This window comes from Lagenorhynchus albirostris, chromosome 17 (assembly GCF_949774975.1).
Source record: "Lagenorhynchus albirostris chromosome 17, mLagAlb1.1, whole genome shotgun sequence".
Taxonomy (NCBI): domain Eukaryota; kingdom Metazoa; phylum Chordata; class Mammalia; order Artiodactyla; family Delphinidae; genus Lagenorhynchus; species Lagenorhynchus albirostris.
Window position 1 is genome coordinate 18,071,469 of NC_083111.1, and position 25,258 is coordinate 18,096,726.

Here is a 25,258-nt window from a genome sequence, read left to right on the forward strand (position 1 = left end):
TTAAATATTTATAACATAAATATTTTATTATATTGCAATAAGTTTAAAAAAATTTTTTAATGGGCAAAATATTTTCTGTGTTTAACTAGGCTATTTTAATTCGCCATTGTTTATGAGATTTATTATTATTTTTATTGTTGTTATTACATGACCGCATAATAGCATCTTCTAATGAGAACTCATAAATCTTTATCCTGTTGTTTTGTCTGTAAACCGGGAACTTCCCTTCCACCAAAGGCACAGACTCTCCAAGAGGACCCCTAAGTATCTTGGGAAATTGATGCTTTTATGCCTGAGCAACCTCTACTCCATCTACAAAACCGATGAATAATTTGCAATCAACATTTTCCATTACTCATGTTAAATAATCAGGGACTCATATTTGAGATCGTTTTCCCTAAAAAACGTCCAATTGCACCTCCCAGGTGACTTCTGTGCGCAGACTCTCCCCCGCAGCTTTCTCGCCCACGAAACTACACTTCCCAGCGGTCTGTTCGTTCATCTGCGCGAACTCTTCTTTCCCGGAGCATCGGGTGGCATCCTGGCAAAGCTAAGGGCGATTTGCAGGGCGCTGTGGCTGGGAGAAGTAAAGGGCGGACAGGCGAGGCCCTCCTGCGCTCGCGCGTCCCCGAAATGGCCCGGAGGCAGGACGAGCAGAGAGGGGGAGCGCCCTTGATGGCGGAAGGCAAGTCGGAGGCGGAGGTTAAGCTCATTCTGTACCACTGGACGCATTCTTTCAGCTCTCAAAAGGTAAAGGCCTCCGCCGGGCGGGCGGTGCGGATCGGGTTTCAGCACCGGGACAGCTCCCTCTGGGTGTTGCCCGGGTAGGCCGGCCCACTTAGAAACAGGCCTCCGACGCCCTAACCCCGGCGGGCGCTCCCTGAGGGGCGGGGGTGCGCCTTGTAGGGGAGCAGGGAGCATCAGTCTGAGGTGCAAAGGCACTACCAGTCGTGAAATGCAACAAAAAAGCATCGCTTTCGGTATTTGGGCGGGAGGCCTTGTCTCCGGGGCCGTGGAGAGCGAGGCAGAGGGACGCGCCTTCCTGCAACCACATCGTCTAGGGTTCCTTCTTTTACTCTTGGTCGCATTCACTCTCTTCAACAGGCCTAGCCTATCTGTTTCAGGTCCTTATTATGGGGAGGACACATCGTAAGGTTTAGGACACCGAGAAAGTAGTAGTGATGAAGAGGGTGACTGTGGACTGAATATAGCCAGAATCCTTTTCATTACTTAATTATCTTTTCTCACTTATAAGAGGAAGACGCTAGAATATATCTCACTTGTTAATTCCAGGAACAGGAATAGTTGAAAAGAATCTTGAAAATATTAATAACTCAGGGAAGCACAAAAGAACTGCTTGATGGTATCCAGGGATGTCATTTAATTAAAAGCCTCCACGCGTTGTGGTAACCAGTGTGAACTCTTCCAGGTGCGCTTGGTAATTGCTGAAAAGGCATTGAAGTGCGAGGAACATGATGTAAGTCTGCCCCTGAGTGAGCACAATGAGCCCTGGTTTATGCGTTTGAACTCAACTGGAGAAGTGCCCGTCCTTATCCACGGGGAAAACATTATTTGTGAGGCCACTCAGATCATTGATTATCTTGAACAGACTTTCCTGGATGGTAATGTTAAGGCTATTTGTGATTTCTTGGATTTACTTTCAACACAAATATATGTCTTTCTTCCTTCCCTCCCTTCCTTTCCCCCTTCCTTCCTTCCCTCCTTCCTATTTCCTCCCTTCCTCCCCTCTTTTTGGTTTCATGATGGTGGTTTAGTGCCAACAACCTTTTCCATTTCCATAAGCACACAAATATAAAATGGGTCAATAAAATAAATTTTGTATAAGCCATTGTAACTCCATGGAAAAGATTTCACGTAAACTACCAATTTTAATGTCGGAACTTTCCTTTTAAATTCACTTGCAAAAAACCCTGCAGGTGTATGGTTTGTGGTGGTGATTTATTAGCCTTGAAGTCAGATTCATAATATTGATTTTAAATGAACAGTATGAAAATCAGTTTCATTTAGTCTACTAAATGGTTCTACCTTAAGAATAATAAGAGGGAAAAAGAGGATAAATCTTAGGCAAGGGAGATTAGAATGTTGGTATACTTGGAGATCTTTGCTCTTGTTACATCTGTATGGTTTGAATTTTTATATCTTTTGTGAGGAATTATAGGGCTCAAATTTGTACAGTGATTTTAAGTACTAATCATTTATTGACAGCCTGTTTTGTGTCAGACATTTTATAATTTCTGTTCTAGTCAGTCTTCAAAAAAAAGCAACCTGAGATAGGCATGGTAGACTAATTATTCCCCTTTTGTACATGAGGAAGGAGAAACAGAGTGGTTGCCTAAGGTAACATAGCTATTTTATGGCAGATTAGGGCTGGAACGCAAGCCTTTCAAATCCAAACCTTCCTATTACATGGACCATCTCTCATAGTCATTGCCACTTACACATTGTCTTGCTTCTTCTTAATAACAAGCCTTTGAGGTAAACTGTAGCTTCAATATTTGCCCAGGATTACACAGCTGATCACGGACAGAACTGAGAGCAGAACAGAGGGCTCTTAGCTATCAGCTAAGTACTCTTCTGAAAAAGAAGTTGCACGACGAGATCCAGTTACTCTTCATCTGCCACCAGTTATGTTGATGTTAATTGGGCAAGATAAAACCAGAATATAACCCCAAATTATTGGAAGCTGAGAAAGGAAATTATAAGGCCCCAAGAAGTCTGAGGTACTTAGAAGAAAGATAGGTTTAGGACCTAAATGGGGGCTGGGGGGAGTTTACCCCAGGGAATTAGATTAGCAGGGGACTTCCCTTATTCTTAACCCAAGTGTTTAGTTCCCTAAGATTTTGATTGGAGGTGGCCACTGATCTAAACTGCTTTTCCATCCATCATTACTTGCTATTCCTTATAAGTCTAAATGCTGGGGACTGAACAGGAAATGGGGGCTAATTGATTTAAGACAATTTTTCTCAATCTTGAGCTTTTTGGAAATGGACAAGTCTGTTGAATAATAATTTGTATTTCTTGGGAGAAGTGATTATAATAATGTGAATAAGACAAAATAATTGCATAAGAATTCTACTTTAAATCATCAAAAACTTTCAAAGGATATAGCAAATGAAAATGTTTAAATCTTTTGTTAGCATCCCTTGAACTACTACCATTCTCCTCCTCTTTGTGACATTATCTCTCCTGTTAGATATTCAGTAATATACAGTATTACTTTACAGTATAGTAATGTTAATGATTATTAGGCTTCATCAAATTTTTTTTAGGCTTTTTCTTTTTTTTTGACTATATAATAGCAAAACTGAAATGCATTCAGAGTCCTACTCAAGGTGAATACTGACCTTTTCTTACTACTATTTATTGAATCAGAGGAGAAGGTACTGTGGGCTAAGAGGAAAATATGGAAACTAAGGACTTTAATTCTGGTTGTACCAATAGAATAAGTAGACAATCGAGAATTCTAGCTCTTAATCTGAAGCTATTGCAAACTGGTTGCATATCCTTGGTGACTTGACGTTTCTGTTTGTCCTCTTGGATTAGGTGATATAATTTTATCAGTTGCAGAGATAAAGCAAGTCCAATCAACTCTTATTTCACTCTTTGTCATTTCCCAAGGAGAATAGTCATTCAACTGGAAAGAGTAAAGGAAGATTAAGATTAAGGGAACTAAAACCCATGGTAGCTATGAAGACAGTAAGAAAACAGTTATATAAATGCAGGCGTCTAGTCTCCAGATGAAGTTTGTGTCAAAGTGTTAAAATAAAAAACAAACATGTAAGCATTATCACAATGATCATTTAGATAATTTGTATTTATCATTAAGAACTCATGGAGATTAGGAAAAGGGCCAGACAAGAGAGAGACAAATGTTATCCCAATTGTTAACCAGAGGGGAGGCTGAATTCTAATCCCTGCTATTTAACACGTATTCCATGGGCCAGCAGCACTGGTATCACCTTGGAGCTTGTTAGAAATGCAGAATTCTAGACTCTACTGCAAGTCTCTTGAATCAGAATCTGCATTTTAACAAGATTCCCAAGTGATTCATATATACATAAAAGTTTGAGAAGCACTACTACAAATTACTGTGCATTAAATAATTGCTTAAGCTTTAAGCAGTGCTATAAATTACTGTCTTCAAGTGTGGCAGAGTTCTAGAATGTGTTGTCAAAAAATTGTAAAGTATATATTTTTTGAGTATCTCGATGAAAAGGAAACAGCTTAAGTTTTACATTACTGGAGAATGTCTTTAACACTTTAAAAAGTGAATCTATTAGGTGCTGGGCATAGTTCTACCTACAGTGTATCTTGATTTAAGCAGAGCATTTGAGGTTAAGTCATACCCCTGTGGAATGAAGGAGCATATATGGCTAGATGAAAGTAATGCACATTTTCCAATGAATAAACCACCATAATGAAGAATATTCATTTATGAATTTCTTATACCATGTTGCTTGTTTAGCTATATTCTCTCATTTCACTTATCCTATGATAATTTTATCACACTTTAATTATTTCAATTACTTGTAGACCACTGTAAGCACCGCGAGGTCAGAGACAGTGCCTGTTCCATTAACAACTGTATTCCCAGTGCCTGGTATGGTGACTGTTCTTTAATGGGAGCTAATAAATACTTTTGAATGATTAAACTGAATGAGTTATTGAAAACAGATGTCAGCCTGGACAGGGATCTCTACTGGTGTTCTTTTAGGCTTCTATTCTCTGACTGAGTCTAACAATTCCATAAATGATTTGAATAAAGACATCAAAGAAACACTATTATACTTGCAGATGTGTGAGCTGTGATAGTTAAAATGATGACTAGCTTATCAAATGCTTCTCATGGACAATAAAGTGGAACAATAACTAAGATAAAGTTTAACAAGGCTAAAAGTAGTATATGAATTTTGTTTTAAAAAATCAGCTGCGTTAATGAAGGACGAGAGACCTGGCCTGCTAATAAGTTACCAACAAAAGCCAACAATGAAATAAAAGACTAGTGTGATTTCAAGTTGTTTCAAAAGTATAGATTCTGTCTAGAACGTGGCAAATTGTGACCTGCTATAGGTTTGAACTGGTTGGAACATGCAGCATTTTGACCAAATATGGTTGGAACTTTGAGGAAAGGTGACAAATTAGAATGATAATGAGTGAATGGATTTCATGAGGTGTATAGTTGCCCATGGTTATATAAGAGACTTTAATTAAGTGTATCCATTCATCTAAAGAACAGAGTGTAGTCAACTGGCATCTCCTTTGCTCTTATTTGCTATCCTTTATTAGTCTATCAACTGGGGATTGTACTAAAAATGATGGCTTGCTGACCTGTACACCTTTCTCAACCTTTCTGTATAATCAGTATTTACATATTTACATCCTTTTGGTATATCATAATCTCTTTTAGTGAACTGTAACTTGGCCACCAAATAATAAAAAAAAGTGAGCATGTAATCTCCAAATTATCTGGAAAATTAAAAATGTAAATTGCTAGGAATCTGGCATCCCAATTAAATTCAGATTTTTATTAGTAAAAAAAAAAAAGAGCATGAAATAACTACAAAATACTAGAATATATACTGTTTATTACTGCCAATCAGTGGTAACCTGGAATCAAGGATGTCATATGGTGAATATTGAATTTTGGTAATTTAATATGTTTTATAACAGTTCTCTGAAGACTATGCCCCATGTCTTATGTCTAGATATATCATTTTAAGTATTCTTAGGAAAAGAATTTGGTTTGGAAATAATCCAAGTATTCTGGTATATATTAAAGTATCACATACTACGTCTGATTAGGAAATATAAATTTATTTTATAAATATAGTTTTATCAATATATATTGAAAATCAACTCAGATTTTAAAGATAATATTCATTCTGAAATTACTGTTATATTAAAAATATAGTTATTTATGTAAGGAATTTTCAATTATTGTTAAGGTCATAGAATAAATAATTTTATATCTGTTACTAAAAGGGTCTCATATATAGTTGAATAACATTATACACTTTTTCACACATCTACTGAAATTGCAGGTTAGCACAAAGAATTGTAACTGAGTGCAGAGAAAATATGGTATATGGTAAGGAAAAGAAAATGAGTCTTTAAAACTCATGATTATGCCAATAAAAGTGGTTTTAAAAAGTAATTAAAAAAACCTTTCTCTGATTTGTTCAATTTTAGTGAACAGGATGGGGTGTTAAAATTACAGAGGTCCTGGTTCTATATTATGTGTATACAATAATTGGAACAAACTATCTGATCAAGGAATTTTGCCCCCCAATTATGAATGTTCCTATAAAAGTTTTAAATATACTACCAATTAAAAAGTAGTTAAACATTTAAGGTATAAAATGTATTGACTATCTTGCTACAAATTTGGCTGTGTCTCAGAAAATTCTGGATGTGTGTAATGAACTTGTGTAATTTGACATCGTGTTTTTTCTCATCTGTGTTTAGATTTGATCTTCCTAGCTCTGAAGTTATGGCAGCCTTGAATTGTAGTCAGTCTGTAACCATATCTTTTGCTTCAGGTCATAATTTAATTGTTTACCATTATTATCTTTTTAATAGCCTGGTGTATGACTAGTTGAAGGGTACAATTTTGTTCAGCTACATGCTGCATATTATCTTACGTACCAATGTCATCACTAAGTGATCTAAGTAAAATAAAAAATCGGCAAAGGGATAGAGATAGAAATGAAGTCTAATCTATTCTCATTGAAGGAAGACCTGACAATTATTCAAATAGACCTAGAGGGTATCTTTCTAGAAAACAGTCATAATAATGCCTCCTTTATCTGCCATCACTGGGGAGTGTAGGAAATCAAAGCAGCCAATTTAGGAAAATAATTAAAATGTATGCCTTTAAGCCCCTAGATTCTTTTTCGTTTTTGCTCTTGGGGAAACTGAATGTAATTTTTTTAATGGCTCAGGGCCATTGTTATTCTACCCAACAGTACAGGGACTTGAGAATATATGGAGCTGTTGGTCCCCATTAAATGGTTACAGAATGCTTTTATTGTTTCTTTCTGATTTAGAATTTTGTTCTTTTATTTTCTCTCTTTGTTGTTTATCACATCTTTCTGCTTTATGTCCATCTGCCTGTTTCTAATTTGCTGCCTAAATTTAGGTGCAGTACAAGACCTACCTTTGTCCCTACTCAGTTCTACAACGTCAGGTCTTCTGCCAATGTACTTATTTATTCTTCCAGCTTAGTCACTGATCCTGGCTTCCACTACTGCAACCTTCCACCCCAATGAAGAGTTCCCAGAATTATTCTTATTGCCTGTTTCTCAAACCCTGTAACCCTTCTATTGCTTTCTCACTCCTGATCGAGGTAGAATACCAAGAAAAGATTTTCTCTTTTTAGTATCGTAACAAAAATGCTTTATGGAAGGACTGGAAAATAAAATGAGAATGAGAGGGAAGATGTTCTGTATAATTCAAAGGAAATTCCCCGTTGTCTTTTGAAAAACTCTCTTTCCAGAGGCACTGGACACTTTTGTGCGCTGGTGCACATTGGATGTGTGATACTGGACAGGGTGTCCTTGAAGAGAGAAAGTGAGCTTGGAAAAGAACATGGGTTCAGTGGGTATCTGATGCGCTGCCTGACAAAGTGTTTTAGGAGATAGTTATATAGTAATGGAGCACTGAGTAGAAGATTACTTTCGTGCATTCAAATCTTTGGATTCAGACTTGGCCAGATGGACCTTCGCCAGAAAGCAATTGGATGTTGTTTTCCCTGCTTTTATTCTCTTTCCCAGGAAGGAAGTAGTATGCTCTTCTGAAGACAAACCCCCGGCCTGGCACAAGAAAGCAGCCAGAGCCAGTAGCTATAGATTTACCCACTTGAGAGGCATTTTAAAATGTCGGTATCATTTATGGTTATTAACCTGCGGTTCTTGGACCCCCCAGAACAGTGGTTCTTAAACATTTGGGTTTCAAGGCCCCTTTGTCTTAAAAGTTAAGAAAGACATTTGAGAGCTTTTGTTTATGGGTTCTATCTATCAATATCTATCAAACTAGAAATTAAAATTGAGAATAGTTTAAAATACAAGACTATACAACCCCACATTCCATTAATGCCAGAGTGATGGAGTTATCACATGTTGTATAGGCTCTGGAAAATACCGTCATACACTCAAGAGAGAATAAGAGTGAAAAAGCAATTAACATCTTAGTATTACTATAAAAATAGCTTTGACTTGTAGACCCCCTGAGAGTGTCTTCAGGAAGCCCAGGGGTTTTCAGACCATACTTTGAGAACTTTTACCGCTAGTGGTCTGTGAATAGAATTCAGGACATTTGATATCTTAGACGGGAAAAAATTACATCTTTATTTTTCACTAATATCAAACAGAAATTTATCATTTCCTTTCATTTCCAATGTAGGCATAATCCAAAGCAATATCAGGAGTGCCTGTGACTTTGTTCGTATGTTCATGTGACTGTGATGTGTTCATGGCATATCAAGTTATTGCAGATATCTTAAAATATCACTTATGCCCATCACTACTTTGAAATTATGGTAGTTATTAGAACTGCTGCTAGCTTTTGTTAGTGTATTAATAAAAAGACACCCATATTAGTATTTTATAATTTAAAATTACTTTGATAGTTTATTTTAATATAATCAATTTCCTTTGCAATCCTATGTCTTGTATTTTATGCATTTAAGAACATTATTTTGAGAAGAGGTCAGTGGCACACAAAAGGTTGAGAACTCTTTAGAATTTCAAGGACCTTAGAAGGCCTCCAGTCTGTTATTCTCATGGGAATGTTTACCATGCATTGGTTGGGCAGCAAGGAAGTGTGCTCTAGTTGGGCTGAAAAGTCAGCAAGGAAGTGTGCTCTAGTTGGGCAAGTTCACGGTTGACGAGCAGAATGTAGCTGACCCTTCGTTCTTGGTCATTCTAATGCAGACTTCAGAACTGGACTCCCAGCAGGGAATTAGACATTTGCCCACTGGTTTGAGGAGTAATCCATGTTCGTTTTTCTTAGAGAGTCAGAAATAGCCTGTTGGCTTAAAATCTTGTACTACTTGGTCTGGCATTATGAGATCTTGCCTGAAATCTTACTCTCCAACCAACTCTGAATTGTCAATGCTTATGAATGAGTGTGCGATGCTCAAAAGGATTCCAAATTAAATAAATAACTCAAACTAAATGAATAAGTGAATAAGCAAAAAATAAATGAATAGAGTTGAGGTCATTCTTTTCACCTGTTAGATTAATAAGCTTGTTGGCATTTTTTTTTTAGGGGAAGTTTGAGAGTCAGAAGTGGGAATAGATTCTGTAGGGACTTAGCCCTGACCTTTGGATCACATGGTTCATTTTTATTCTTCTTGAATAGTCTCTGAGAAGTAAACCCTTTGAAGATGTTACAATGATGTAATAAAACAGAGCACTGCATTAGGAGTTAATGACTTTGGTTCTTGGTCTGCCTCTAATTAGCTGTGGGATCTTGGGAGAATGTCTCAGCCTATATATCTCAGTGTCCTCATTAATTGCTACAGAGCTTCTGCAGCTCAAATATTCTATAATAACTAGCAATTTGGGAATATATTAAGTCATTAATTGAAATTTATTCAACACCTACTATGAGCCAAACATTATATTGGGCACTGGGATTCAACAAGGAACAATACATGGTCCCTGCCCTTAAGGAGTCTATAGTTTAGAGTTTAACCAGCAAATGAAGATTTATGTAGAGCCCACTTTCCAGAGATAAAATATTAGAAATTGCTGGTGAATTCCACGAAGATTATCAATTCCCATTCACATAGCATCAATGGGCTCACTCTTGGTATTAACTGGAACCTGGGAAGGTGTGGTCCCTGATCATCTTTCCACAATGAGCCTTCATTCACTTAACCAACATTTACCAAGGGCCTAAAATGTATGAGACACTATGCTACACTCCGGATCATACGTTCCTTGCCCTGAAGGGGTTTATGGGGCAAAAATATACAAACAACTAATTAAGGTGATAAGGGCTATAATGGAGTATGTACAGAGTATTTTGCATGTACAGAGGAAGGCACACTTGACTTAGTCAGATGTTGGTAGTTGTGGAAGTTTGGCGAAATTTCGGCAGGGTAGTTGGCATAAAAAACTAGACCTTGAGAGTAGTGATTTGCAAGGTGGAGAAGTGTGATAATGGTTTGGGAATCTGGTCTGGTACGTCAGTCCAATTCAAATTTTGAATGTCTGGGCTGGAGAGATATCATCCTTTAAATCCCTTCATATAATACTGAAAATGTTAATGTGGAGGGGCTGGAGTTTTTTGTTTCTTGCTTTTGGATGTAACATCTTGTTTGTAACTTTTCCTTCAATGTTTGTGTATGTGTTTGTGTGTGTATTTTAGAAAAAACACCCAGGTTAATGCCTGATAAAGGAAGCATGTATTACCCACGGGTACAACATTATCGAGAACTGCTTGACTCCCTGCCCATGGATGCCTATACACACGGCTGCATTTTACATCCTGAGCTAACTGTGGACTCCATGATCCCAGCTTATGCAACAACAAGGATTCGCAGTATGTAAAGATCTTAAAGACCTGGAATTCTGTCTCAAGTTTCTTTTAATTCATCTCTGAGACCTAGCACACCTCAGGAAGACTTGGGGGCAGGGTTGTTGAGTCTGCTTCATGGACGTGCATGTTATATATCAATCCACGCACCAGTCAGATGAATCTATGCTTCAGCTGTTCAGCTGGACATTTATTGTCTACAGGACCTGATTTTCCAGCTCTTGGCCTTGAGGGCCAAGCTTAAATAAAACTCAGAAGAGTGGCCTGTGGAAAAGTAGAGAACGTAACATGTTCTCATGGACAAATGGACTAGGAAATAAGGAAAGCTGGGATCTGCTGGGAGTTATGGGTGACTGAGTTCACATTTCTGGTCCTTAATTTTTGTTTCATTATGTGAAGAGCTGGGCTACAGGCTGTGTAGCCATTACTCTTCCTCTGAGTTTAGTGATCGGAGATTCACTGAGGTTGAGCTGTGACCTCCAGCTCTCTCCTTCCTCCTGCCCTGAGGATAGGGAAGGGTCAGTGCCTGGGATACAAAGATACAAACAACTAATTAAGGTGAGGAGGTGTGCTCCATGGCCCAGGGGATTGGAAAGGGAAGGGGCTGTGATCAAACTGGGGGTTTTGACCAGGAACACTCACACCCAGAGCTTCAATTCCAGAAAGCACGTTCTTTCTGTTGCATCATACCTCGCCTTTACAGTTCTCTTACTGACGCTACTTTACTTTCTTTTCGACCCCCTCCTCCTTACTCCTCTCCTCTTACCTTCCCTGCCCTGCTTTCCCTCCCTGCATTTTTCTCCTCCCTCTTCCAACTTCTCACCTTCCTCTTGTTCCTCCGCCTTCTCCTCAGAAATACTCATTATATGATTTGAAACAAGTATTCTGACTATATTTCCCTAGAGTAAATATTTCTCTAAATAAGGCTTTTCCCTTCCCTTTCCATAGAAATTTATTACAGAAAACTTGGAAGGTATTGAAAGGTACAACTACCCTGCTCAAGCACTTATGATGTGCTGGGCTTTGCATTCAATGCCTTTTCACGGTGCCTCCCGTTTCATTCTCAGCCTGTGCGGCAGATACTCTGAGAGCTCCATTTGATTTTATTATTTATTTATTTATTTATTTACCCAGATTCTATTTTTATTTCCTGGGAATTGTTAATGGGCTTTGCCATGACAAGGTTCTACCGGTCTTTCACTTTAGCAGCTCCCACCTACTGAGATAAGCGGCAGGGTCCTTTGATGCAGAGGGACAATGTAGAGGTAGAAACCCCCTTTTAAGAGGATAATGAAAGGATCAAGATGGGTGTTTAGTTTTCTTCTTTTCCTGATTCATTCTTCTTAGTAATATAATAGCTGAAAGGTCACCCTTATAGTTCAGGAAAGTCAGAATGTTACAAGTGAGAGAGGATCTTAAGAAAAAGAGTAGAGAGTCACTAGGAAGAAAAGAACAACTGGTTGCTCCAGTGTGTGTGTGTTTGTGTGTGTGTGTGTGTGTGTGTGTGTGTGAGAGAGAGAGAGAGAGAGAGAGAGGGAGACAACGTGTGTGCATAGGGGGTCTCATGCATTGAACTTTTTTTTTAACAGAGTGCAGTATTTATTTATGTAGACTTTGTCTGTAGTGTTTTTTTTTTTAACAGCTTTATTGGAGTATAATTGCTTTACAATGGTGTGTTAGTTTCCGCTATATAACAAAGTGAGTCAGCTATACATATACATATATCCCCATATCTCCTCCTTGCGTCTTCCTCCCACCCTTCCTATCCTACCCCTCTAGGTGGTCACAAAGCACCGGATAGCTCCATTTTAAAAGTGAGGAAACTGAGGCACACAGAGTCTGAGTCAGAGGAAGGGCATGACCCCAGGGCTTATGCTCTTACCATTGAGTTTCCCTGCTTTTCTTTGTTTCTTTTATGGAAGGGAGGAAATAATTTTCTGTTCCAAAAATGATTTTGTTATCAGGCCAAATTGGTAACACAGAGTCTGAACTGAAAAAACTTGCCGAAGAAAACCCAGATTTACAAGAGGCGTACATTGCAAAACAGAAGCGACTTCAGGTAAGTAAACCGGGCTGTCCTCAACTGACATCCGCTGTTTGTATTAAATGTTCTACTTTTTGTACAGTATCACTATTTTTTAGAACATATTCTATGAACTATCGCAAGTCACCAGAACACGTGTTACCTTCAGCTTAGGCTCTGCTTTTAGAAAGAATTTTCCTTTATTAGATTTGATATTCAGACCTAACGACAATTGCTTAAAAAGCAGTCATTGCTCATGCTGGTTGCCAAGGAAACTTATAAAATGTAAAAGCAAGTTAATAAAATATTGTAGGAATCTGTCATTTCAGGTATTTTTCCACTTTGAGGCAGATAGACCTCTATGACTTTTTTATACCAATAAAGTTACAGGCGAGTTTATTTGTTTTTTTAATATATATACCCCACATGCCTTTCAGTTTTTTTCCTTTGTACCTTTTGATCCCCTTCACCCATTTCTCCAACCCCTCACCCCACTGCCTCTGGCAACCACCAGTCTGTTCTCTGCATCTATGAGCTTGGTTATTTGTTTGTTTGTTTTTAGATTCCACCAATAAGAGAGCTCATATGGGATTTGTCTTTCTCTCCTTGACTTATTTCACTGAGCGTAATGCCCTCAAGGTCCATCCACATTGTTGCAAATGGCAAAATTTCAGTCTTTTAATAGCTGAAAAATATTCCATTCTATATACACCAATCACAATTTTTTAATCCCTTCATCTATTGATGAACACTTAGGTTGTTTCCATGTTTTGGCTATTGTAAATAATATTGCAATGAACATAGGAGTGCAGATATCTTTTGAGTTAGTGTTTTTGTTTTTCTTTGGCTAAATGCCCAGAAGTAGAATTGCTGGATTATATGTTAGTTCTATTTTTAATTTTTTGAGGAACCTCCATACTATTTTCCACGGTGGCTGCACCAATTTACATTCCCACCAGCAGAACACAAGTGTTCCCCATTCTCCACATCCTTGTCAACACTTGTGATTTCTTGACTTTTTGATAACAGCCATTCTAACAGGGGTGAGGTGATATCTTACTGTGGTTTTGATTTGTTTTCCCTGATGATTTTCAATGTTGAGCATCTTTTCATGTACCTATTGGCCATTGTATGTCTTCTTTGGAAAAATGTCTATCCAGATCTTCTGCCCATTTTTAAATTGGATTGTTTGTTTGTTTGCTATTGAGTTATATGAGCTCTTTATAGATTTTGAATATTAGCCCAGATATATGATTTTTAAGTATTTGCTCCCACTTAGTAGGTTGCCTTTCCGTTTTGTTGATGGGTTCCTTTACTGTGCAGAAAGAAGCTTTTTAGTTTAATGTAGTCACACTTGTTTATTTTTGCCTTTGTTGCTTTTGCTTCTGGTGTCAGATTAAAAAAAAAATCATTGCCAAGACCAAGTCAGTGAGCTTACCGCCTGTGTTTTCTTCTAGGAGTTTTATGGTTTCGGGTCTTACTTTCAAGTCTTAAATCCATTTTGAGTTAATCCATTTTGATGTGTCTGCCTCCTGAGGAACAGGTCTTTGCTTCATCATTTAGAGTCAGCCCTTCTCTTTCTGCTGATTCTTTCCTCCAACAAACTGTGTAAAGCTTCTCCCATGATGAAAATCTAGCAAACGTCAGCACTCCCAATCCTGCCTCTACTTCCCAGCCTCCTTTATCCTACATGAGCTAAATAAGTGAGCTTCTCAAGAGAAACGCCTGCACACACAACACTCCTTACTCTCTACCTGCTCTTTTTTTTTTTTTTTTTTGCGGTATGCGGGCTCACGGGCCCAGCCGCTCCGCGGCACGTGGGGTCTTTCCAGACCGGGGCACAAACCCGTGTCCCCTGCATCGGCAGGCGGACTCTCAACCACTGCGCCACCAGGGAAGCCCTCTACCTGCTCTTTAACTCACTGCATTCAGATTCCTCTCGCATCTCTGAGCCCTCAGTTATTCATTTGTTGAAGGCTGCCAACGTTCCATTCTGGAGTTGGGCACGAGAGGAGTCTCTTTATGCCCCTCACATTCTTTGCCCTCTCTGATCATTTGGTTCCACAGGAGTTGCCAGTGAACAGTGGGTCTGACCCCTGGGATATTTTCACAGCCAGGGCATTTTCTGTCAGGTTTGCTTTTGCTTTAACAAAGTTATTCTATTTCTTCTCATTGTTGAGAATAAACAGGCTTCAACTCTGTAAGAGTTTGTATCTGCTCTGCTCTACGCTGATTACTTTTACAGGCATAAATAACCTATAAGTTATTTTTGTTAATTAGTCAAAGCTCCTTGACCACGACAATGTCAAATATTTGAAGAAAATTCTTGATGAATTGGAGAAAGTCTTGGATCAGGTTGAAACTGAGTTGCAAAGAAGAAATGAAGAAACCCCAGGTAGGTTCTCATTTGTGTCCTTTTTCTCTTTTTCTGGACATCAGGAGTATTTATGGGAACGTTCTTAGGTTTCACCAAAAACATTCTGTAATCTGTTTTTAATTGTTAGTACTCATGGGCAGTTTCAATTATGATAGCATCAATACTAGGTGTCAAATTCAGCAAAACCCAGGTGTCTAATGGTAACTCTGCGTCTATGTGAAATATGACTGGTGAAGAATTTTTCTGCACAATTTAAGGTATGCTTCGTAGATTCCTACCTGGCCTGTTTCACAAATTTTAATTAAAGGAGTTACTTTGGTTGAATAACCTGAGTACCTGCTTGAACGCTCCCTCTAGTGTTTCCCTTAGGCAGGGAGAAAAACTGCAAATTGAAGTAAAGTATAACATGGAAGCAGCCTGTGCACATGTGCAGGCTGGCTGGTGAGGTGAGCGTCCGCCGGCTGCACCTGTGAACCTGGCTTCACGATGAAGCCCAGGTGCAGACATATGGACCATTTGCACTATTCTGATTGACAACAAAGTTAAAGACCATTTTACCTGAAACTTGCTTCACAATAGGGACTTTCTAAATAAGTCACTAAAAGCGGCAACTACTGAGTGACACATGGATTTTCCTTAAGTACACCTGTCATTTTCTTAACCCAGAAGGAAATATCTGTTAACTCCTTTGGCTTGGAAGCTCTCCACTCCTCAAAATGATAGACAGGCTTTGAGCTCAAGTGGCTCTAGTGGCACCTAGGGACCCAGGTGCCTGACAGATGGCAAACAAGTCTCCCTTAGCTTGGGATACATTTGCATGGACTTTTTTTTTTTTTTTAAAGCATAGAATTACTTGCTGAGTATTGTCAAGAAAATGTACCATGGCCTTCATCTTTTGCTACCCTCACCCTTGCCGTCAAGACTAAGACCAAAGATGCCAACCAAAGTCTATTTGTACCGTGCTTGCCCCTTATCCTCCATGTCCCTTTCTCTAATTAGAAGAGGGCCGCCAGCCATGGCTCTGCGGGGAATCCTTCACCTTGGCTGACATCTCGCTTGCTGTTACACTGCATCGACTGAAGTTCCTGGGGTTTGCAAGGAGAAACTGGGGAAATGGAAAGCGACCGAACTTGGAAACCTATTACGAGCGTGTCTTGAAGAGAAAAACATTTAACAAGGTTTTAGGACATGTCAACAATATATTAATCTCTGCGGTGTTGCCAACCGCATTCCGGGTGGCCAAGAAAAGGGCCCCAAAAGTTCTTGGCACCATCCTTGTGGTTGGTTTTCTTGCAGGAATGGGATATTTTGCTTTTATGCTTTTCAGAAAGAGACTTGGCAGCATGATATTAGTGCTCAGACCCAGACCAAATTATTTCTAGGCTTTTGGGGATCTGGTGGCGGCAACTCATCTAGCCATTCAACTAGACCCTTCTCCACTCTTCCAGGCCCAGTGAAGAATGACCCTGGGCAGCTAGTAAAACGCATAATTTCCTTTACTCTTTGGCTCGTTTATGCAGGGAGAGGAGGCAATGAAGATGGTTTTGTGGGCTGGTAACTTTGAGAGGACTTATTTGCAACCCTGAACTAATTCCTCCTTAAAACATGTGCAAAGTCAAGATATGTGAATGCTGACAGGTAGAGAATAGACCTTTCGCTCAAAATGTCAGTTCAAGTTCTGGGTGATTTTGGGGGAGAAGTTTATTATTATGAGAAGACAGTAATAATAACCTATGATTGCCCATAACTCTTCATCTGAGACTATCTGGGTGTGTTGAGCGTTGAATAGTTAGCAGTATTTTCTCCTGGAATTCAGAAATCATCTTTGTTACTCAACACAGGAGTTCAGATAGCAGCAGGGCACAGCAGTGCTTCCTACTCTCACTGTTAGCTTTAGGCAGAAATAAGGGAGGCAAAGGGACAAAGAAGGGGGAAAAGGGAGAATGAAGTCTATATAATGATGACAATAGAATGCAACTTCCAGGTGCCTCCGATGCCACTCATGGCTGCCTGTCCCCTTAGTAAACATTATGTTTGACTACTTGTGGCTACAAGTAGTGTAGTGTGGCATCCTCCTGTAACTGAGGACCTTGGAAAAAGAGGACTGGGGAGTTACTGCAGAGAGTTGGCTGGAGAAAACCCTGGGCTTTACACTTATAGCACCTAATCTGACCTTAGTGTTAATTTTAAATGCACATAAATCACAGTCACTAATTTATTAAAATTAACTGATTACCTACTTGGGCATGAGATGCCTACTGGAACATGTCTGACTAGCATTTACATGAAACTCTGAAATTTCCTCATGGTTCCCCAATTCGAAGGTGCCTGTGAGATATCACTCCTGTGGACTGTTGTGAACAGTCACTGGGAGTCTTTGTCTCTCCAGCCCTTTTGTGCCCACAGGTGGCATTTAGGTGAATGTCCCAGGTAACTGCTAGCATGGCACGTGGCTGGGGAGTGGGTATTTCGTTGATCTGGGAGTGTTAAATAGGCTCGTTCTGCATTTAGGGAGGCTGGTGTGTTAATGCAAAAACTGTTGTCTAAACCTTGCATCTATTTATCGTCATCAACAAAGCCTTAAAAGGTTACAGGGAAGGAGAAAATCTAGTCTTGATCCTTGGCAATTAATTTAGGGGAGATGAAATAAGTCGATAGATAGTGATTCCACCTATATTCCTTCATTTCCACGTATATTCACTTCCACCTATATTCACTTCATAGTGATTCCACCTATATTCCTTCATTTCCACCTATATTCACTTCCACCTATATTCACTTCATAGTGATTCCACCTATATTCCTTCATTTCCACCTATATTCACTTCATTCATTCCTTCATGGGCACTTTAGGGGGTGCCTCAGTCCATCTGGAAGGGAAAAACCCTGTGTGTCCCATGAACAATAATGGAACTGCAAGATACAGTTTGTGCTCAGGAAGAATCTTTCCTGGTGACAGGAAGGTGGAGTTTCTCTGGAGTTGGCCAGAAAGGTGTGGGGAGCAGTGTTAGGTGTGACAGGAAGCATGTATGGGGAATGGTGAGCTAAGGTTCCAGCGAACAGCAGAAGCTTGCTTGGACTGCCTCAGATGGGCTGTGCAGATGGCCAAAGAATGTACCTACCAACTTTTTCATTAACAGGAAACAGTCATACCTACTAAACAATGACTTTTTGATGGTAAAATGATTCTATAATTCATGAATCAGTTGTGTTAGAAAATATTGTTGAACTGGATACTCTCTGTTTCCAAAAAATTAATAACATCTCCAGTGTAAACTCAATCCAATAATAATGAACAGAGTGGCAGCTTTTATAATGTCTTGATTTTGAACCTCAGTGCATTGTTGTATAGAGTGTCTGAATTTGTTTCTGGGACATTCCAAACCATGTACTCATAAAAGAGCCACAAAACTGATTATTCAGTAGGTCAGAGTGTTTCAGAGTTCTTTATGTCATCCTTTTATGAACAAGAACTCAGACATGAAGAAATTGAAATTGGATTTTTACAAAAATCTACAAAGGAGGATATTTACCTATATAAGGGTTGTTGATTAAGAATAAAGATTCGAAGTCCAATACTGGCTTTTCATTAAATTTGTATTATTACTGATCAAGAGAAAATCTACTAAAAGTATTTATGATTTTCAGATACAGTTTCATTGGAAATAGGCTTGTGTCGCTATTAAAGGTGATGCATTTGTGGCAATTTCACTTGTTTCATGGATACCCTTGAGTTTATACTTTTAAGATATTTGTTTAGGGGTAAAATGACCACTAGGTGTCGCTGTTCATCCAGCACTCTGAGATTGGGCTTTCTTTAGGTTCAGCAAGTCTTCTGAAATGTTACAAGTGAAGATAAACATTAATGACCTTAGTTTCTGAAATGAGGGCATCTTCATCAGATCATTCATCTGTAAAAGAGCTTGAGGCATATGTAGTATTGACGTCTAATGCTTGGAAGGGATAACTGTACCACACAATGTCAAGCTAAAGTGCTGAACATACACTATTAGCAAAATAGGCACATTTATGTATTTTCTCTTTCATGATCATTCGTGGACTGGCCAATGTGCTCCTCAATTTCCAAAATTTGTATAAATTAGAAAAATGCCTGAGGTACTAAATTTATGTTGGCTATTTATGTCTAAGCACAAATACTATTTTATTGTTATTGCTGTTACATGCCTTTTGGATCTAATTTCCTTAACTGCAGATAGTTGTAAATTGCTTGCTCGATTTTTAGTAATTATTGATATTGACACCAGAGTTGTAGACTTTTTGGTATTGTTGAATGTAATAGATCAAGATACTATTCTGCCTGTAAGATCAATGAAATTAATTGGAAAATAAATATGTGTCCTGAAAGTACTAATTTTGTAATCTTTTTTGATAAATCAGATTATGTTTTCCATTTAATGTCAAAGCATAATGTCGTAATTAAGGTAAAATAAGCAGAAGTTAGGTGTTTAAAATATTTAGCTATAGGATGTCATATTTTCCTTGTAACATAAAAGTTACTGACTCTCGATTTATTTAAATACACATAATTTTATGGTTAAACTGAATGGTGGCTTAAAGAATACCATATCGATCCTGATCATTAAAGGGGTTCTTTTGCAGCCAGCCACTTAACAGGGTATATAGCATGAAAATGGTCAACACAAGAGTTTTTTTTCAAAATAGTTTTGTTACATGTTCACTGGGTTTCAAATACTACTCTTTTTATGATATTTATGTATATTTTTGATATAGCTAATTCTTTTCCTTTTACCGAGTCATGGATTATGAATATTCAAATTACTATCCATATTTCTAGCCTTGGTGAGCTTAGCCATTATTCTAATCATCAAAGAGAAATTGAGTACTACTTCTGTTTTACATGGAACAAAGCCAACTAAATGAGAATCGAATTGATCTCATTTTCCCTAAGTTTGCAAACAAAAGGCAACAATTTTGAATACCATGGAACGTGATGTGCATGTACCACTCTATAGTCTGCTCAGAAAAAAAAAAGCACTAGGGTAATGACAGAAGAGTCAAATTAATACTGTGAATAACAGTATTTAGACATAGTCTTCATATTGTTTATGCCAAATATTTGGCCCATTTATATTGTTGTTCTCTACTTAGTCATACCAGAATGTCTTGGTTTTCTAATTTTCCAGAACACCTGTGTTTTACTAAGTAGGGTAGTAGATTCCAAGCCAAGTGAAGAAGTATAATTTCTAGAGTGGGGATAATAGTTTTAATTGTGTATTACATTATGAAAATGAAGAGAGGAAAAGAGAAGGCGGACTCACGTTATGGGTTAGAAATGCAGTACATTGATGAAAACAATATACTTTATTACTTGTGCCTGAGTTGAGCCCTGGATTTTGTCCTAGGAAGAAGATTGACATGTGTGTCATGAGGCAGTGGGGTAGAGCAGGCTGTGAGGTGCAAGGCGACACCACCATGTGGAGTTGGAGACAACTCATGCTTATTATGGGCCTTAATATACTCTGATTCAAGTAGGGTGGCATATCTCATCCATAGTACCTTGTCATAAAACTCCTTTGGGGAATAAAAATAAATGAAATTGAGTTATTTGTAGTGAGGCGGATGGATCGAGAGACTGTCATACAGAATGAAGTTAAGTCAGAGAAAAACAAATACCGTATGCTAACACATATATATGGAATCTAAAAAAAAATGGTTCTGAAGAACTAGGGGCAGGACAGGAATAAAGACGCAGACATAGAGAATGGACTTGAGGACATGGGGAGAGGGAAGGGTATGCTGGGACGAAGTGAGAGAGTGGCATGGACTTATATATACTACCAAATGTAAAATAGATAGCTAATGGGAAGCAGCCACAGCACAGGGAGATCAGCTCGGTGCTTTGTGACCACCTAGAGGGGTGGGATAGGGAGTGTGGAAGGGAGACGCAAGAGGGAGGGGATATGAGGATATATGTAGACGTATAGCTGATTCACTTTGTTATACAGCAGAAACTGCAGAAACTAACACACCATTGTAAAGCAATTATATTCCAATAAAGATGTTAAAAAAAAAACTCCTTTGGGAAGGATAGAATTTTTTTTTTGTCTTAAACCTTTATTCATTATTTATATATTGGCTACTTAATTACAATGTGCTGTCACTGAACTCCCTTACTAGGAAAAGCCAATAATATGGGTGAAAATGTAGAGATGCTAATGAAATGTAATTCAAAGTGTCAGGTAATTTTTGAGGCATATGGCCAGCGTGTATAACTTTTTGTTTTATCAGATTAAGCTATCTTTTGAATGTAAGGTTCTGATATTCAATAGTCACACATACAGATCATCAACTATGCATTATATCAAAAATATAATGATATAATTTCAGAGATTCTATATTAAGTTCAGTGCTCAAAAGAAAGTAAAGGTTTGCATTAAGAAACTTAGATGAGCTAAAAATTACTAGCACTAAAAGCAGAGGTGGCTATGTTGTAAAATAGCCACAAATTCTTCTCATTTCTCCACTCATTTCCTTGCAATCTTACCTTCAAGAAATAGCATCTGCAGAGCATGATATATTAGGCTTACCAGAGAGTAACCTACCAGAGATATTAGACATCATGTAGTGAAGAAAGTCACTGGAAGTCCATTCCAGGCAGAGTGGAGGGCCTCCTGAGCACCTTGTTAACCCCCCAGGCAGAACCATGCCCTAATGAAAGCCCTAAGTTAGACCTGGGCTTTTCAATCTTGGCGCTATTGATATTACACGACAGATGATTCTTATGTGGAGGGGTTTCATATGCTGTGGGATGTTTAGCGGCATCCCTGGTCTCTACCCCCTAAACGCCAGTAGCTCCCCTTTGCTCCCCTGTTGTGGCAACAAAAAAATGTCTTCAGATTTGACAAATGTCACCTGGGGAGAAAATCACCTCCTTTCAAAGACCACTGCTCTACACCCACCCTAACAAGGCCTAAAACCAAGCTCTGACAAGATCTGCAGGGGAGACAGATTTTGGAGGTTGGGTCCTGCCAAGTTAGAGGTGCTTGGGGAATGTCTTGGATTTCCACATATCCTCTGTAACAATACACGATATGAAGGGTATTAGCCAGTAAATGAACTGCCTACTAGAACAAGTCAACGTCCTTTAGAGGAAAGATAACAGAATCCAGAGCCTGTAATGTATCACTAACAATGTCCAGTGCACAGTATAAAAACATTACCAGACATGCAAAACCAAAAAGTAATAGTAAATAGAAACAATGTGGTATGACTCAAATGTTGGATTTAGTAAAGATTTTAAAGCAACTCAAGACCAATAGATCTACTATTTACTGAGCCTATTATGTGTCAGGAGCAATGCTAGGCCCTTAACACATAGTATCTCTTATTCTCAAGAGAACTTTGTTCTCATCTGCAATTTACAGATGAGAAAACCAAGGCTCAGTGAGATGTGGTACCTGATGCAAGCTAATACATCTATTAAGTGTGAAAGCCAGGATACAGGATCTGCATCTAGATCTGATAGTCAAGCCTATGCCCCAGACAAGCCAGCCTATTCTCACAACTTCCACACTTTCCATTGTTGTTCATGTACATCTTACAAATCAATAATTTCCAAAGTTAATGCATGGATAAATATTCTTGGCAGATGCCGGGGACCAGCCCCAGCTGGACAGGTTTTACCCAAAGGGGAGACGGAGTCGGCGTGGACAGAGCACAAGACACCTCAAAGGATGCAAGGATCTGACAAATTTATTTTCATGATTCCGTAGTACTTATACTATAAAGTAATCTCATTTTCAATCTTAATAACCTTATTCCCATACCAAAAAAATCCCTTACATAAGCCATAAAACAAAAGTAATTTACATTAGCAGATTACATCAGCAGGTTTCAAAATTAGATGTTCTTGTACCTGTATGTTCTGTTCAATCAGCCAGTTATTCAAAGCACAAACTCAAGCACATTATTCTTTTAACAACTCTCAGGGGAGGGCGTTGTACCTTTGATCACCAAGTTCCTTTGCAAAGTACTTACAAAATATAATCTGTGCTTTATATCTATTTCTATACAAAAAACAATTAAACTTATTAAAGATTGCCAAATAGCCTACTCTATCTAATTTGCTATATCCCATTATAGCATAAAACTTTCCCACCACCATACCCAAGTGTTTTTTAACATATCTTTAGCTCCCCAGGAGGGCCATAACTCATTTTGTCTTCTAAAGTAAGCTTTTACCACACAAATGCTCCTATATATTTCCCTGAACCCAATGCCCTAGCCTGGGAATGGGGATTTCAGGTGTAATCTTTAAGGGAGCCGGGGTAATCACAATCTTTTTTAGTTTTACCCTAAATCAGGGTCTTTTCCTAAACCCTCCACCAAAACTATGAATAATATATCCCAATACTAATAGCAATCCCATAAAAATCACCTTAAGCAAGAGTAGAGGAGAACAAGGGAACCACACAGAGGAGAGCTTTGCTTCTCCATATTTGTACCTGACAGTACCAGCTTTGCTTGGCACTATGGGTCTCGTCCGTGCTGAGACTCAAAGGCACTTCCTATATGGCTCCCGGCAGGCAGAAAGTTTCTTTTTTTTTTTTTTTAAGAACAGAAGGCTCGAAAAAATAAAAACCAATAGATCTTTTAATTCTTTTAATAGAATTAAAAGAAAATACAGTCTGATTGAGTCAATAAGTAAGGATTCATAGCAGAGAAATAAAAACCATAAAAAGGACTAAATGGAAATTCTAAAATAGAAAAGCACTGTAACTGAAGTGAAAAATTCATTGGATAGGCTTCACAGCAGATAGGAGATGGTAAAGGAAAGACAAAGGAACAGAACTTCAGGGACACATGGATAATATCAGCTGGTCTAATATATGTGTTATAGGAGTCTTAGAAAGAGAAGAAAGTAAGAATGAGGCAGGAAAAATATATAATTAAATAATGCCAAATTTCCTCAAATTTGATGGAAACCATTGACTTACAACTCTAAGAAAATTGAACTCAATGAAAGATAAATACCAAGAAAGCTGCACCTAGGCACATCATAGTGGACTGCTGAAAACTAAGCATAAAAATAAAATCTTGGGGCTTCCCTGGTGGCGCAGTGGTTGAGAGTCCGCCTGCCGATGCAGGGGACACGGGTTCGTGCCCCGGTCTGGGAAGATCCCACATGCCGCGGAGCGGCTGGGCCCGTGAGCCATGGCCGCTGAGCCTGCGGGTCCGGAGCCTGTGCTCCGCAATGGGAGAGGACACTACAGTGAGAGGCCCGTGTACTGCTAAAAAAAAAAATAAATAAAAAAAAATAAAAATAAAATAAAATCTTGAAAGCAGCCAGAGGGGAAAAAGGACATATAACATACCAGTGAACAACAATAAGCAAGTTTGCCTAGTTTTTATCAGAAACAGTGGATGTCAGAAGAGAGTAGAAATGTCCTGAAAGTGCTGACAGGAAAATAAATCCTCAGAATTCTATATCCAGAGAAAATATCTCTTAAAAACGGAGTGAAATAAAGACATTTTCAGATAATGGAAGCTGAGGGAATTGGATCTTGTAGGCCTGCAAAACAAAAAAATTCTAAAGGCATTCTTGAGACTGATGAGGGAATGACACCAGATGAAAACCCAAATCTACACAAAGGAGAAAAGAAGTTTGCCAGAAGTGGCAACATGTGGATGGTATAAAAGATTATTTTTATCACTTCATAATTTCCTTAAAAGGCACCTGTTTAAAACAAAAATGATAACATTATAAGGTGGATTTTATAATATATATAGAAGTAAATATATGACCAAAAAAAGCACAGAAGTTGGGGGCGTTGGATAAAAGGAATTATAATATTGTAAGGCTGTTAGATTTGTGGAGTATACGTATGAAATGTGAAGAGGGGTGTGTCAAGTGTCAAGTAACAAGTGAAAAGTGTGAAGAAGGAAGTGTTGTCAAGTGTAATGTGTTAAACTGTACAATTTTGACTCTACCCAGACTCTAATAAATTAAGAATGCATTGTTAGCCCTGAAAGAACACTAAAAATTCTAAAGAAGAGCTAAGAAACCAATAGAAGTAATAGAAATAAAATATCAATGAAATGAACAACAGAATAACAAAACAGAAGAGACAAATGGAAAACAAATAGCAAGGTGGTAGACTTAAACACACTACAGCAATAATTATATTAAATGTAAATGTAATATAAATTATATTAAATGTAAAATGTTCCCACTGAAGGTCAGAGATTGTCAGATTAGATAAGAATGGAAGACACAAGTATATGCATCTATTAAGGATGCACTTTAAATTTAA

The 25,258-nt window shown here is 38.4% G+C and overlaps 1 protein-coding gene across 4 annotated transcripts; it reads left to right on the forward strand.

The window, feature by feature from the left end:
- Nucleotides 1-633: 633 nt before the first annotated feature.
- Nucleotides 634-17,710, forward strand: GDAP1 (ganglioside induced differentiation associated protein 1). 4 transcript variants are annotated; one of them, XM_060127523.1, is made up of 6 exons: nt 634-750; nt 1,430-1,622; nt 10,396-10,569; nt 12,528-12,622; nt 14,867-14,995; nt 15,977-17,710. In XM_060127523.1, the coding sequence occupies exons 1-6, from the start codon at nt 634-636 to the stop codon at nt 16,343-16,345; spliced, it is 1,077 nt and encodes a 358-aa protein (XP_059983506.1). In that variant the 3' UTR covers nt 16,346-17,710. The 4 variants fall into 4 exon arrangements, with proteins under 4 accessions (XP_059983506.1, XP_059983505.1, XP_059983507.1 ...); XM_060127522.1 differs by having other exon boundaries at nt 14,867-14,981; nt 15,963-17,710; XM_060127524.1 differs by lacking the exon at nt 10,396-10,569 and having other exon boundaries at nt 14,867-14,981; nt 15,963-17,710.
- The last annotated feature ends 7,548 nt before the right edge of the window (nt 17,711-25,258 follow it).

Bases quoted from the DNA above. Each gene is read 5' to 3' on its own strand.
- GDAP1 (XM_060127523.1), top strand. From the start codon at position 634: ATGGCCCGGAGGCAGGACGAGCAGAGAGGGGGAGCGCCCTTGATGGCG. The intron at 1,623-10,395 runs GTAATGTTAAGG...TGTGTATTTTAG, and splicing joins TGAACAGACTTTCCTGGATG to AAAAAACACCCAGGTTAATG. The intron at 14,996-15,976 runs GTGTCCTTTTTC...GAGGGCCGCCAG, and splicing joins CCCCAGGTAGGTTCTCATTT to CCATGGCTCTGCGGGGAATC.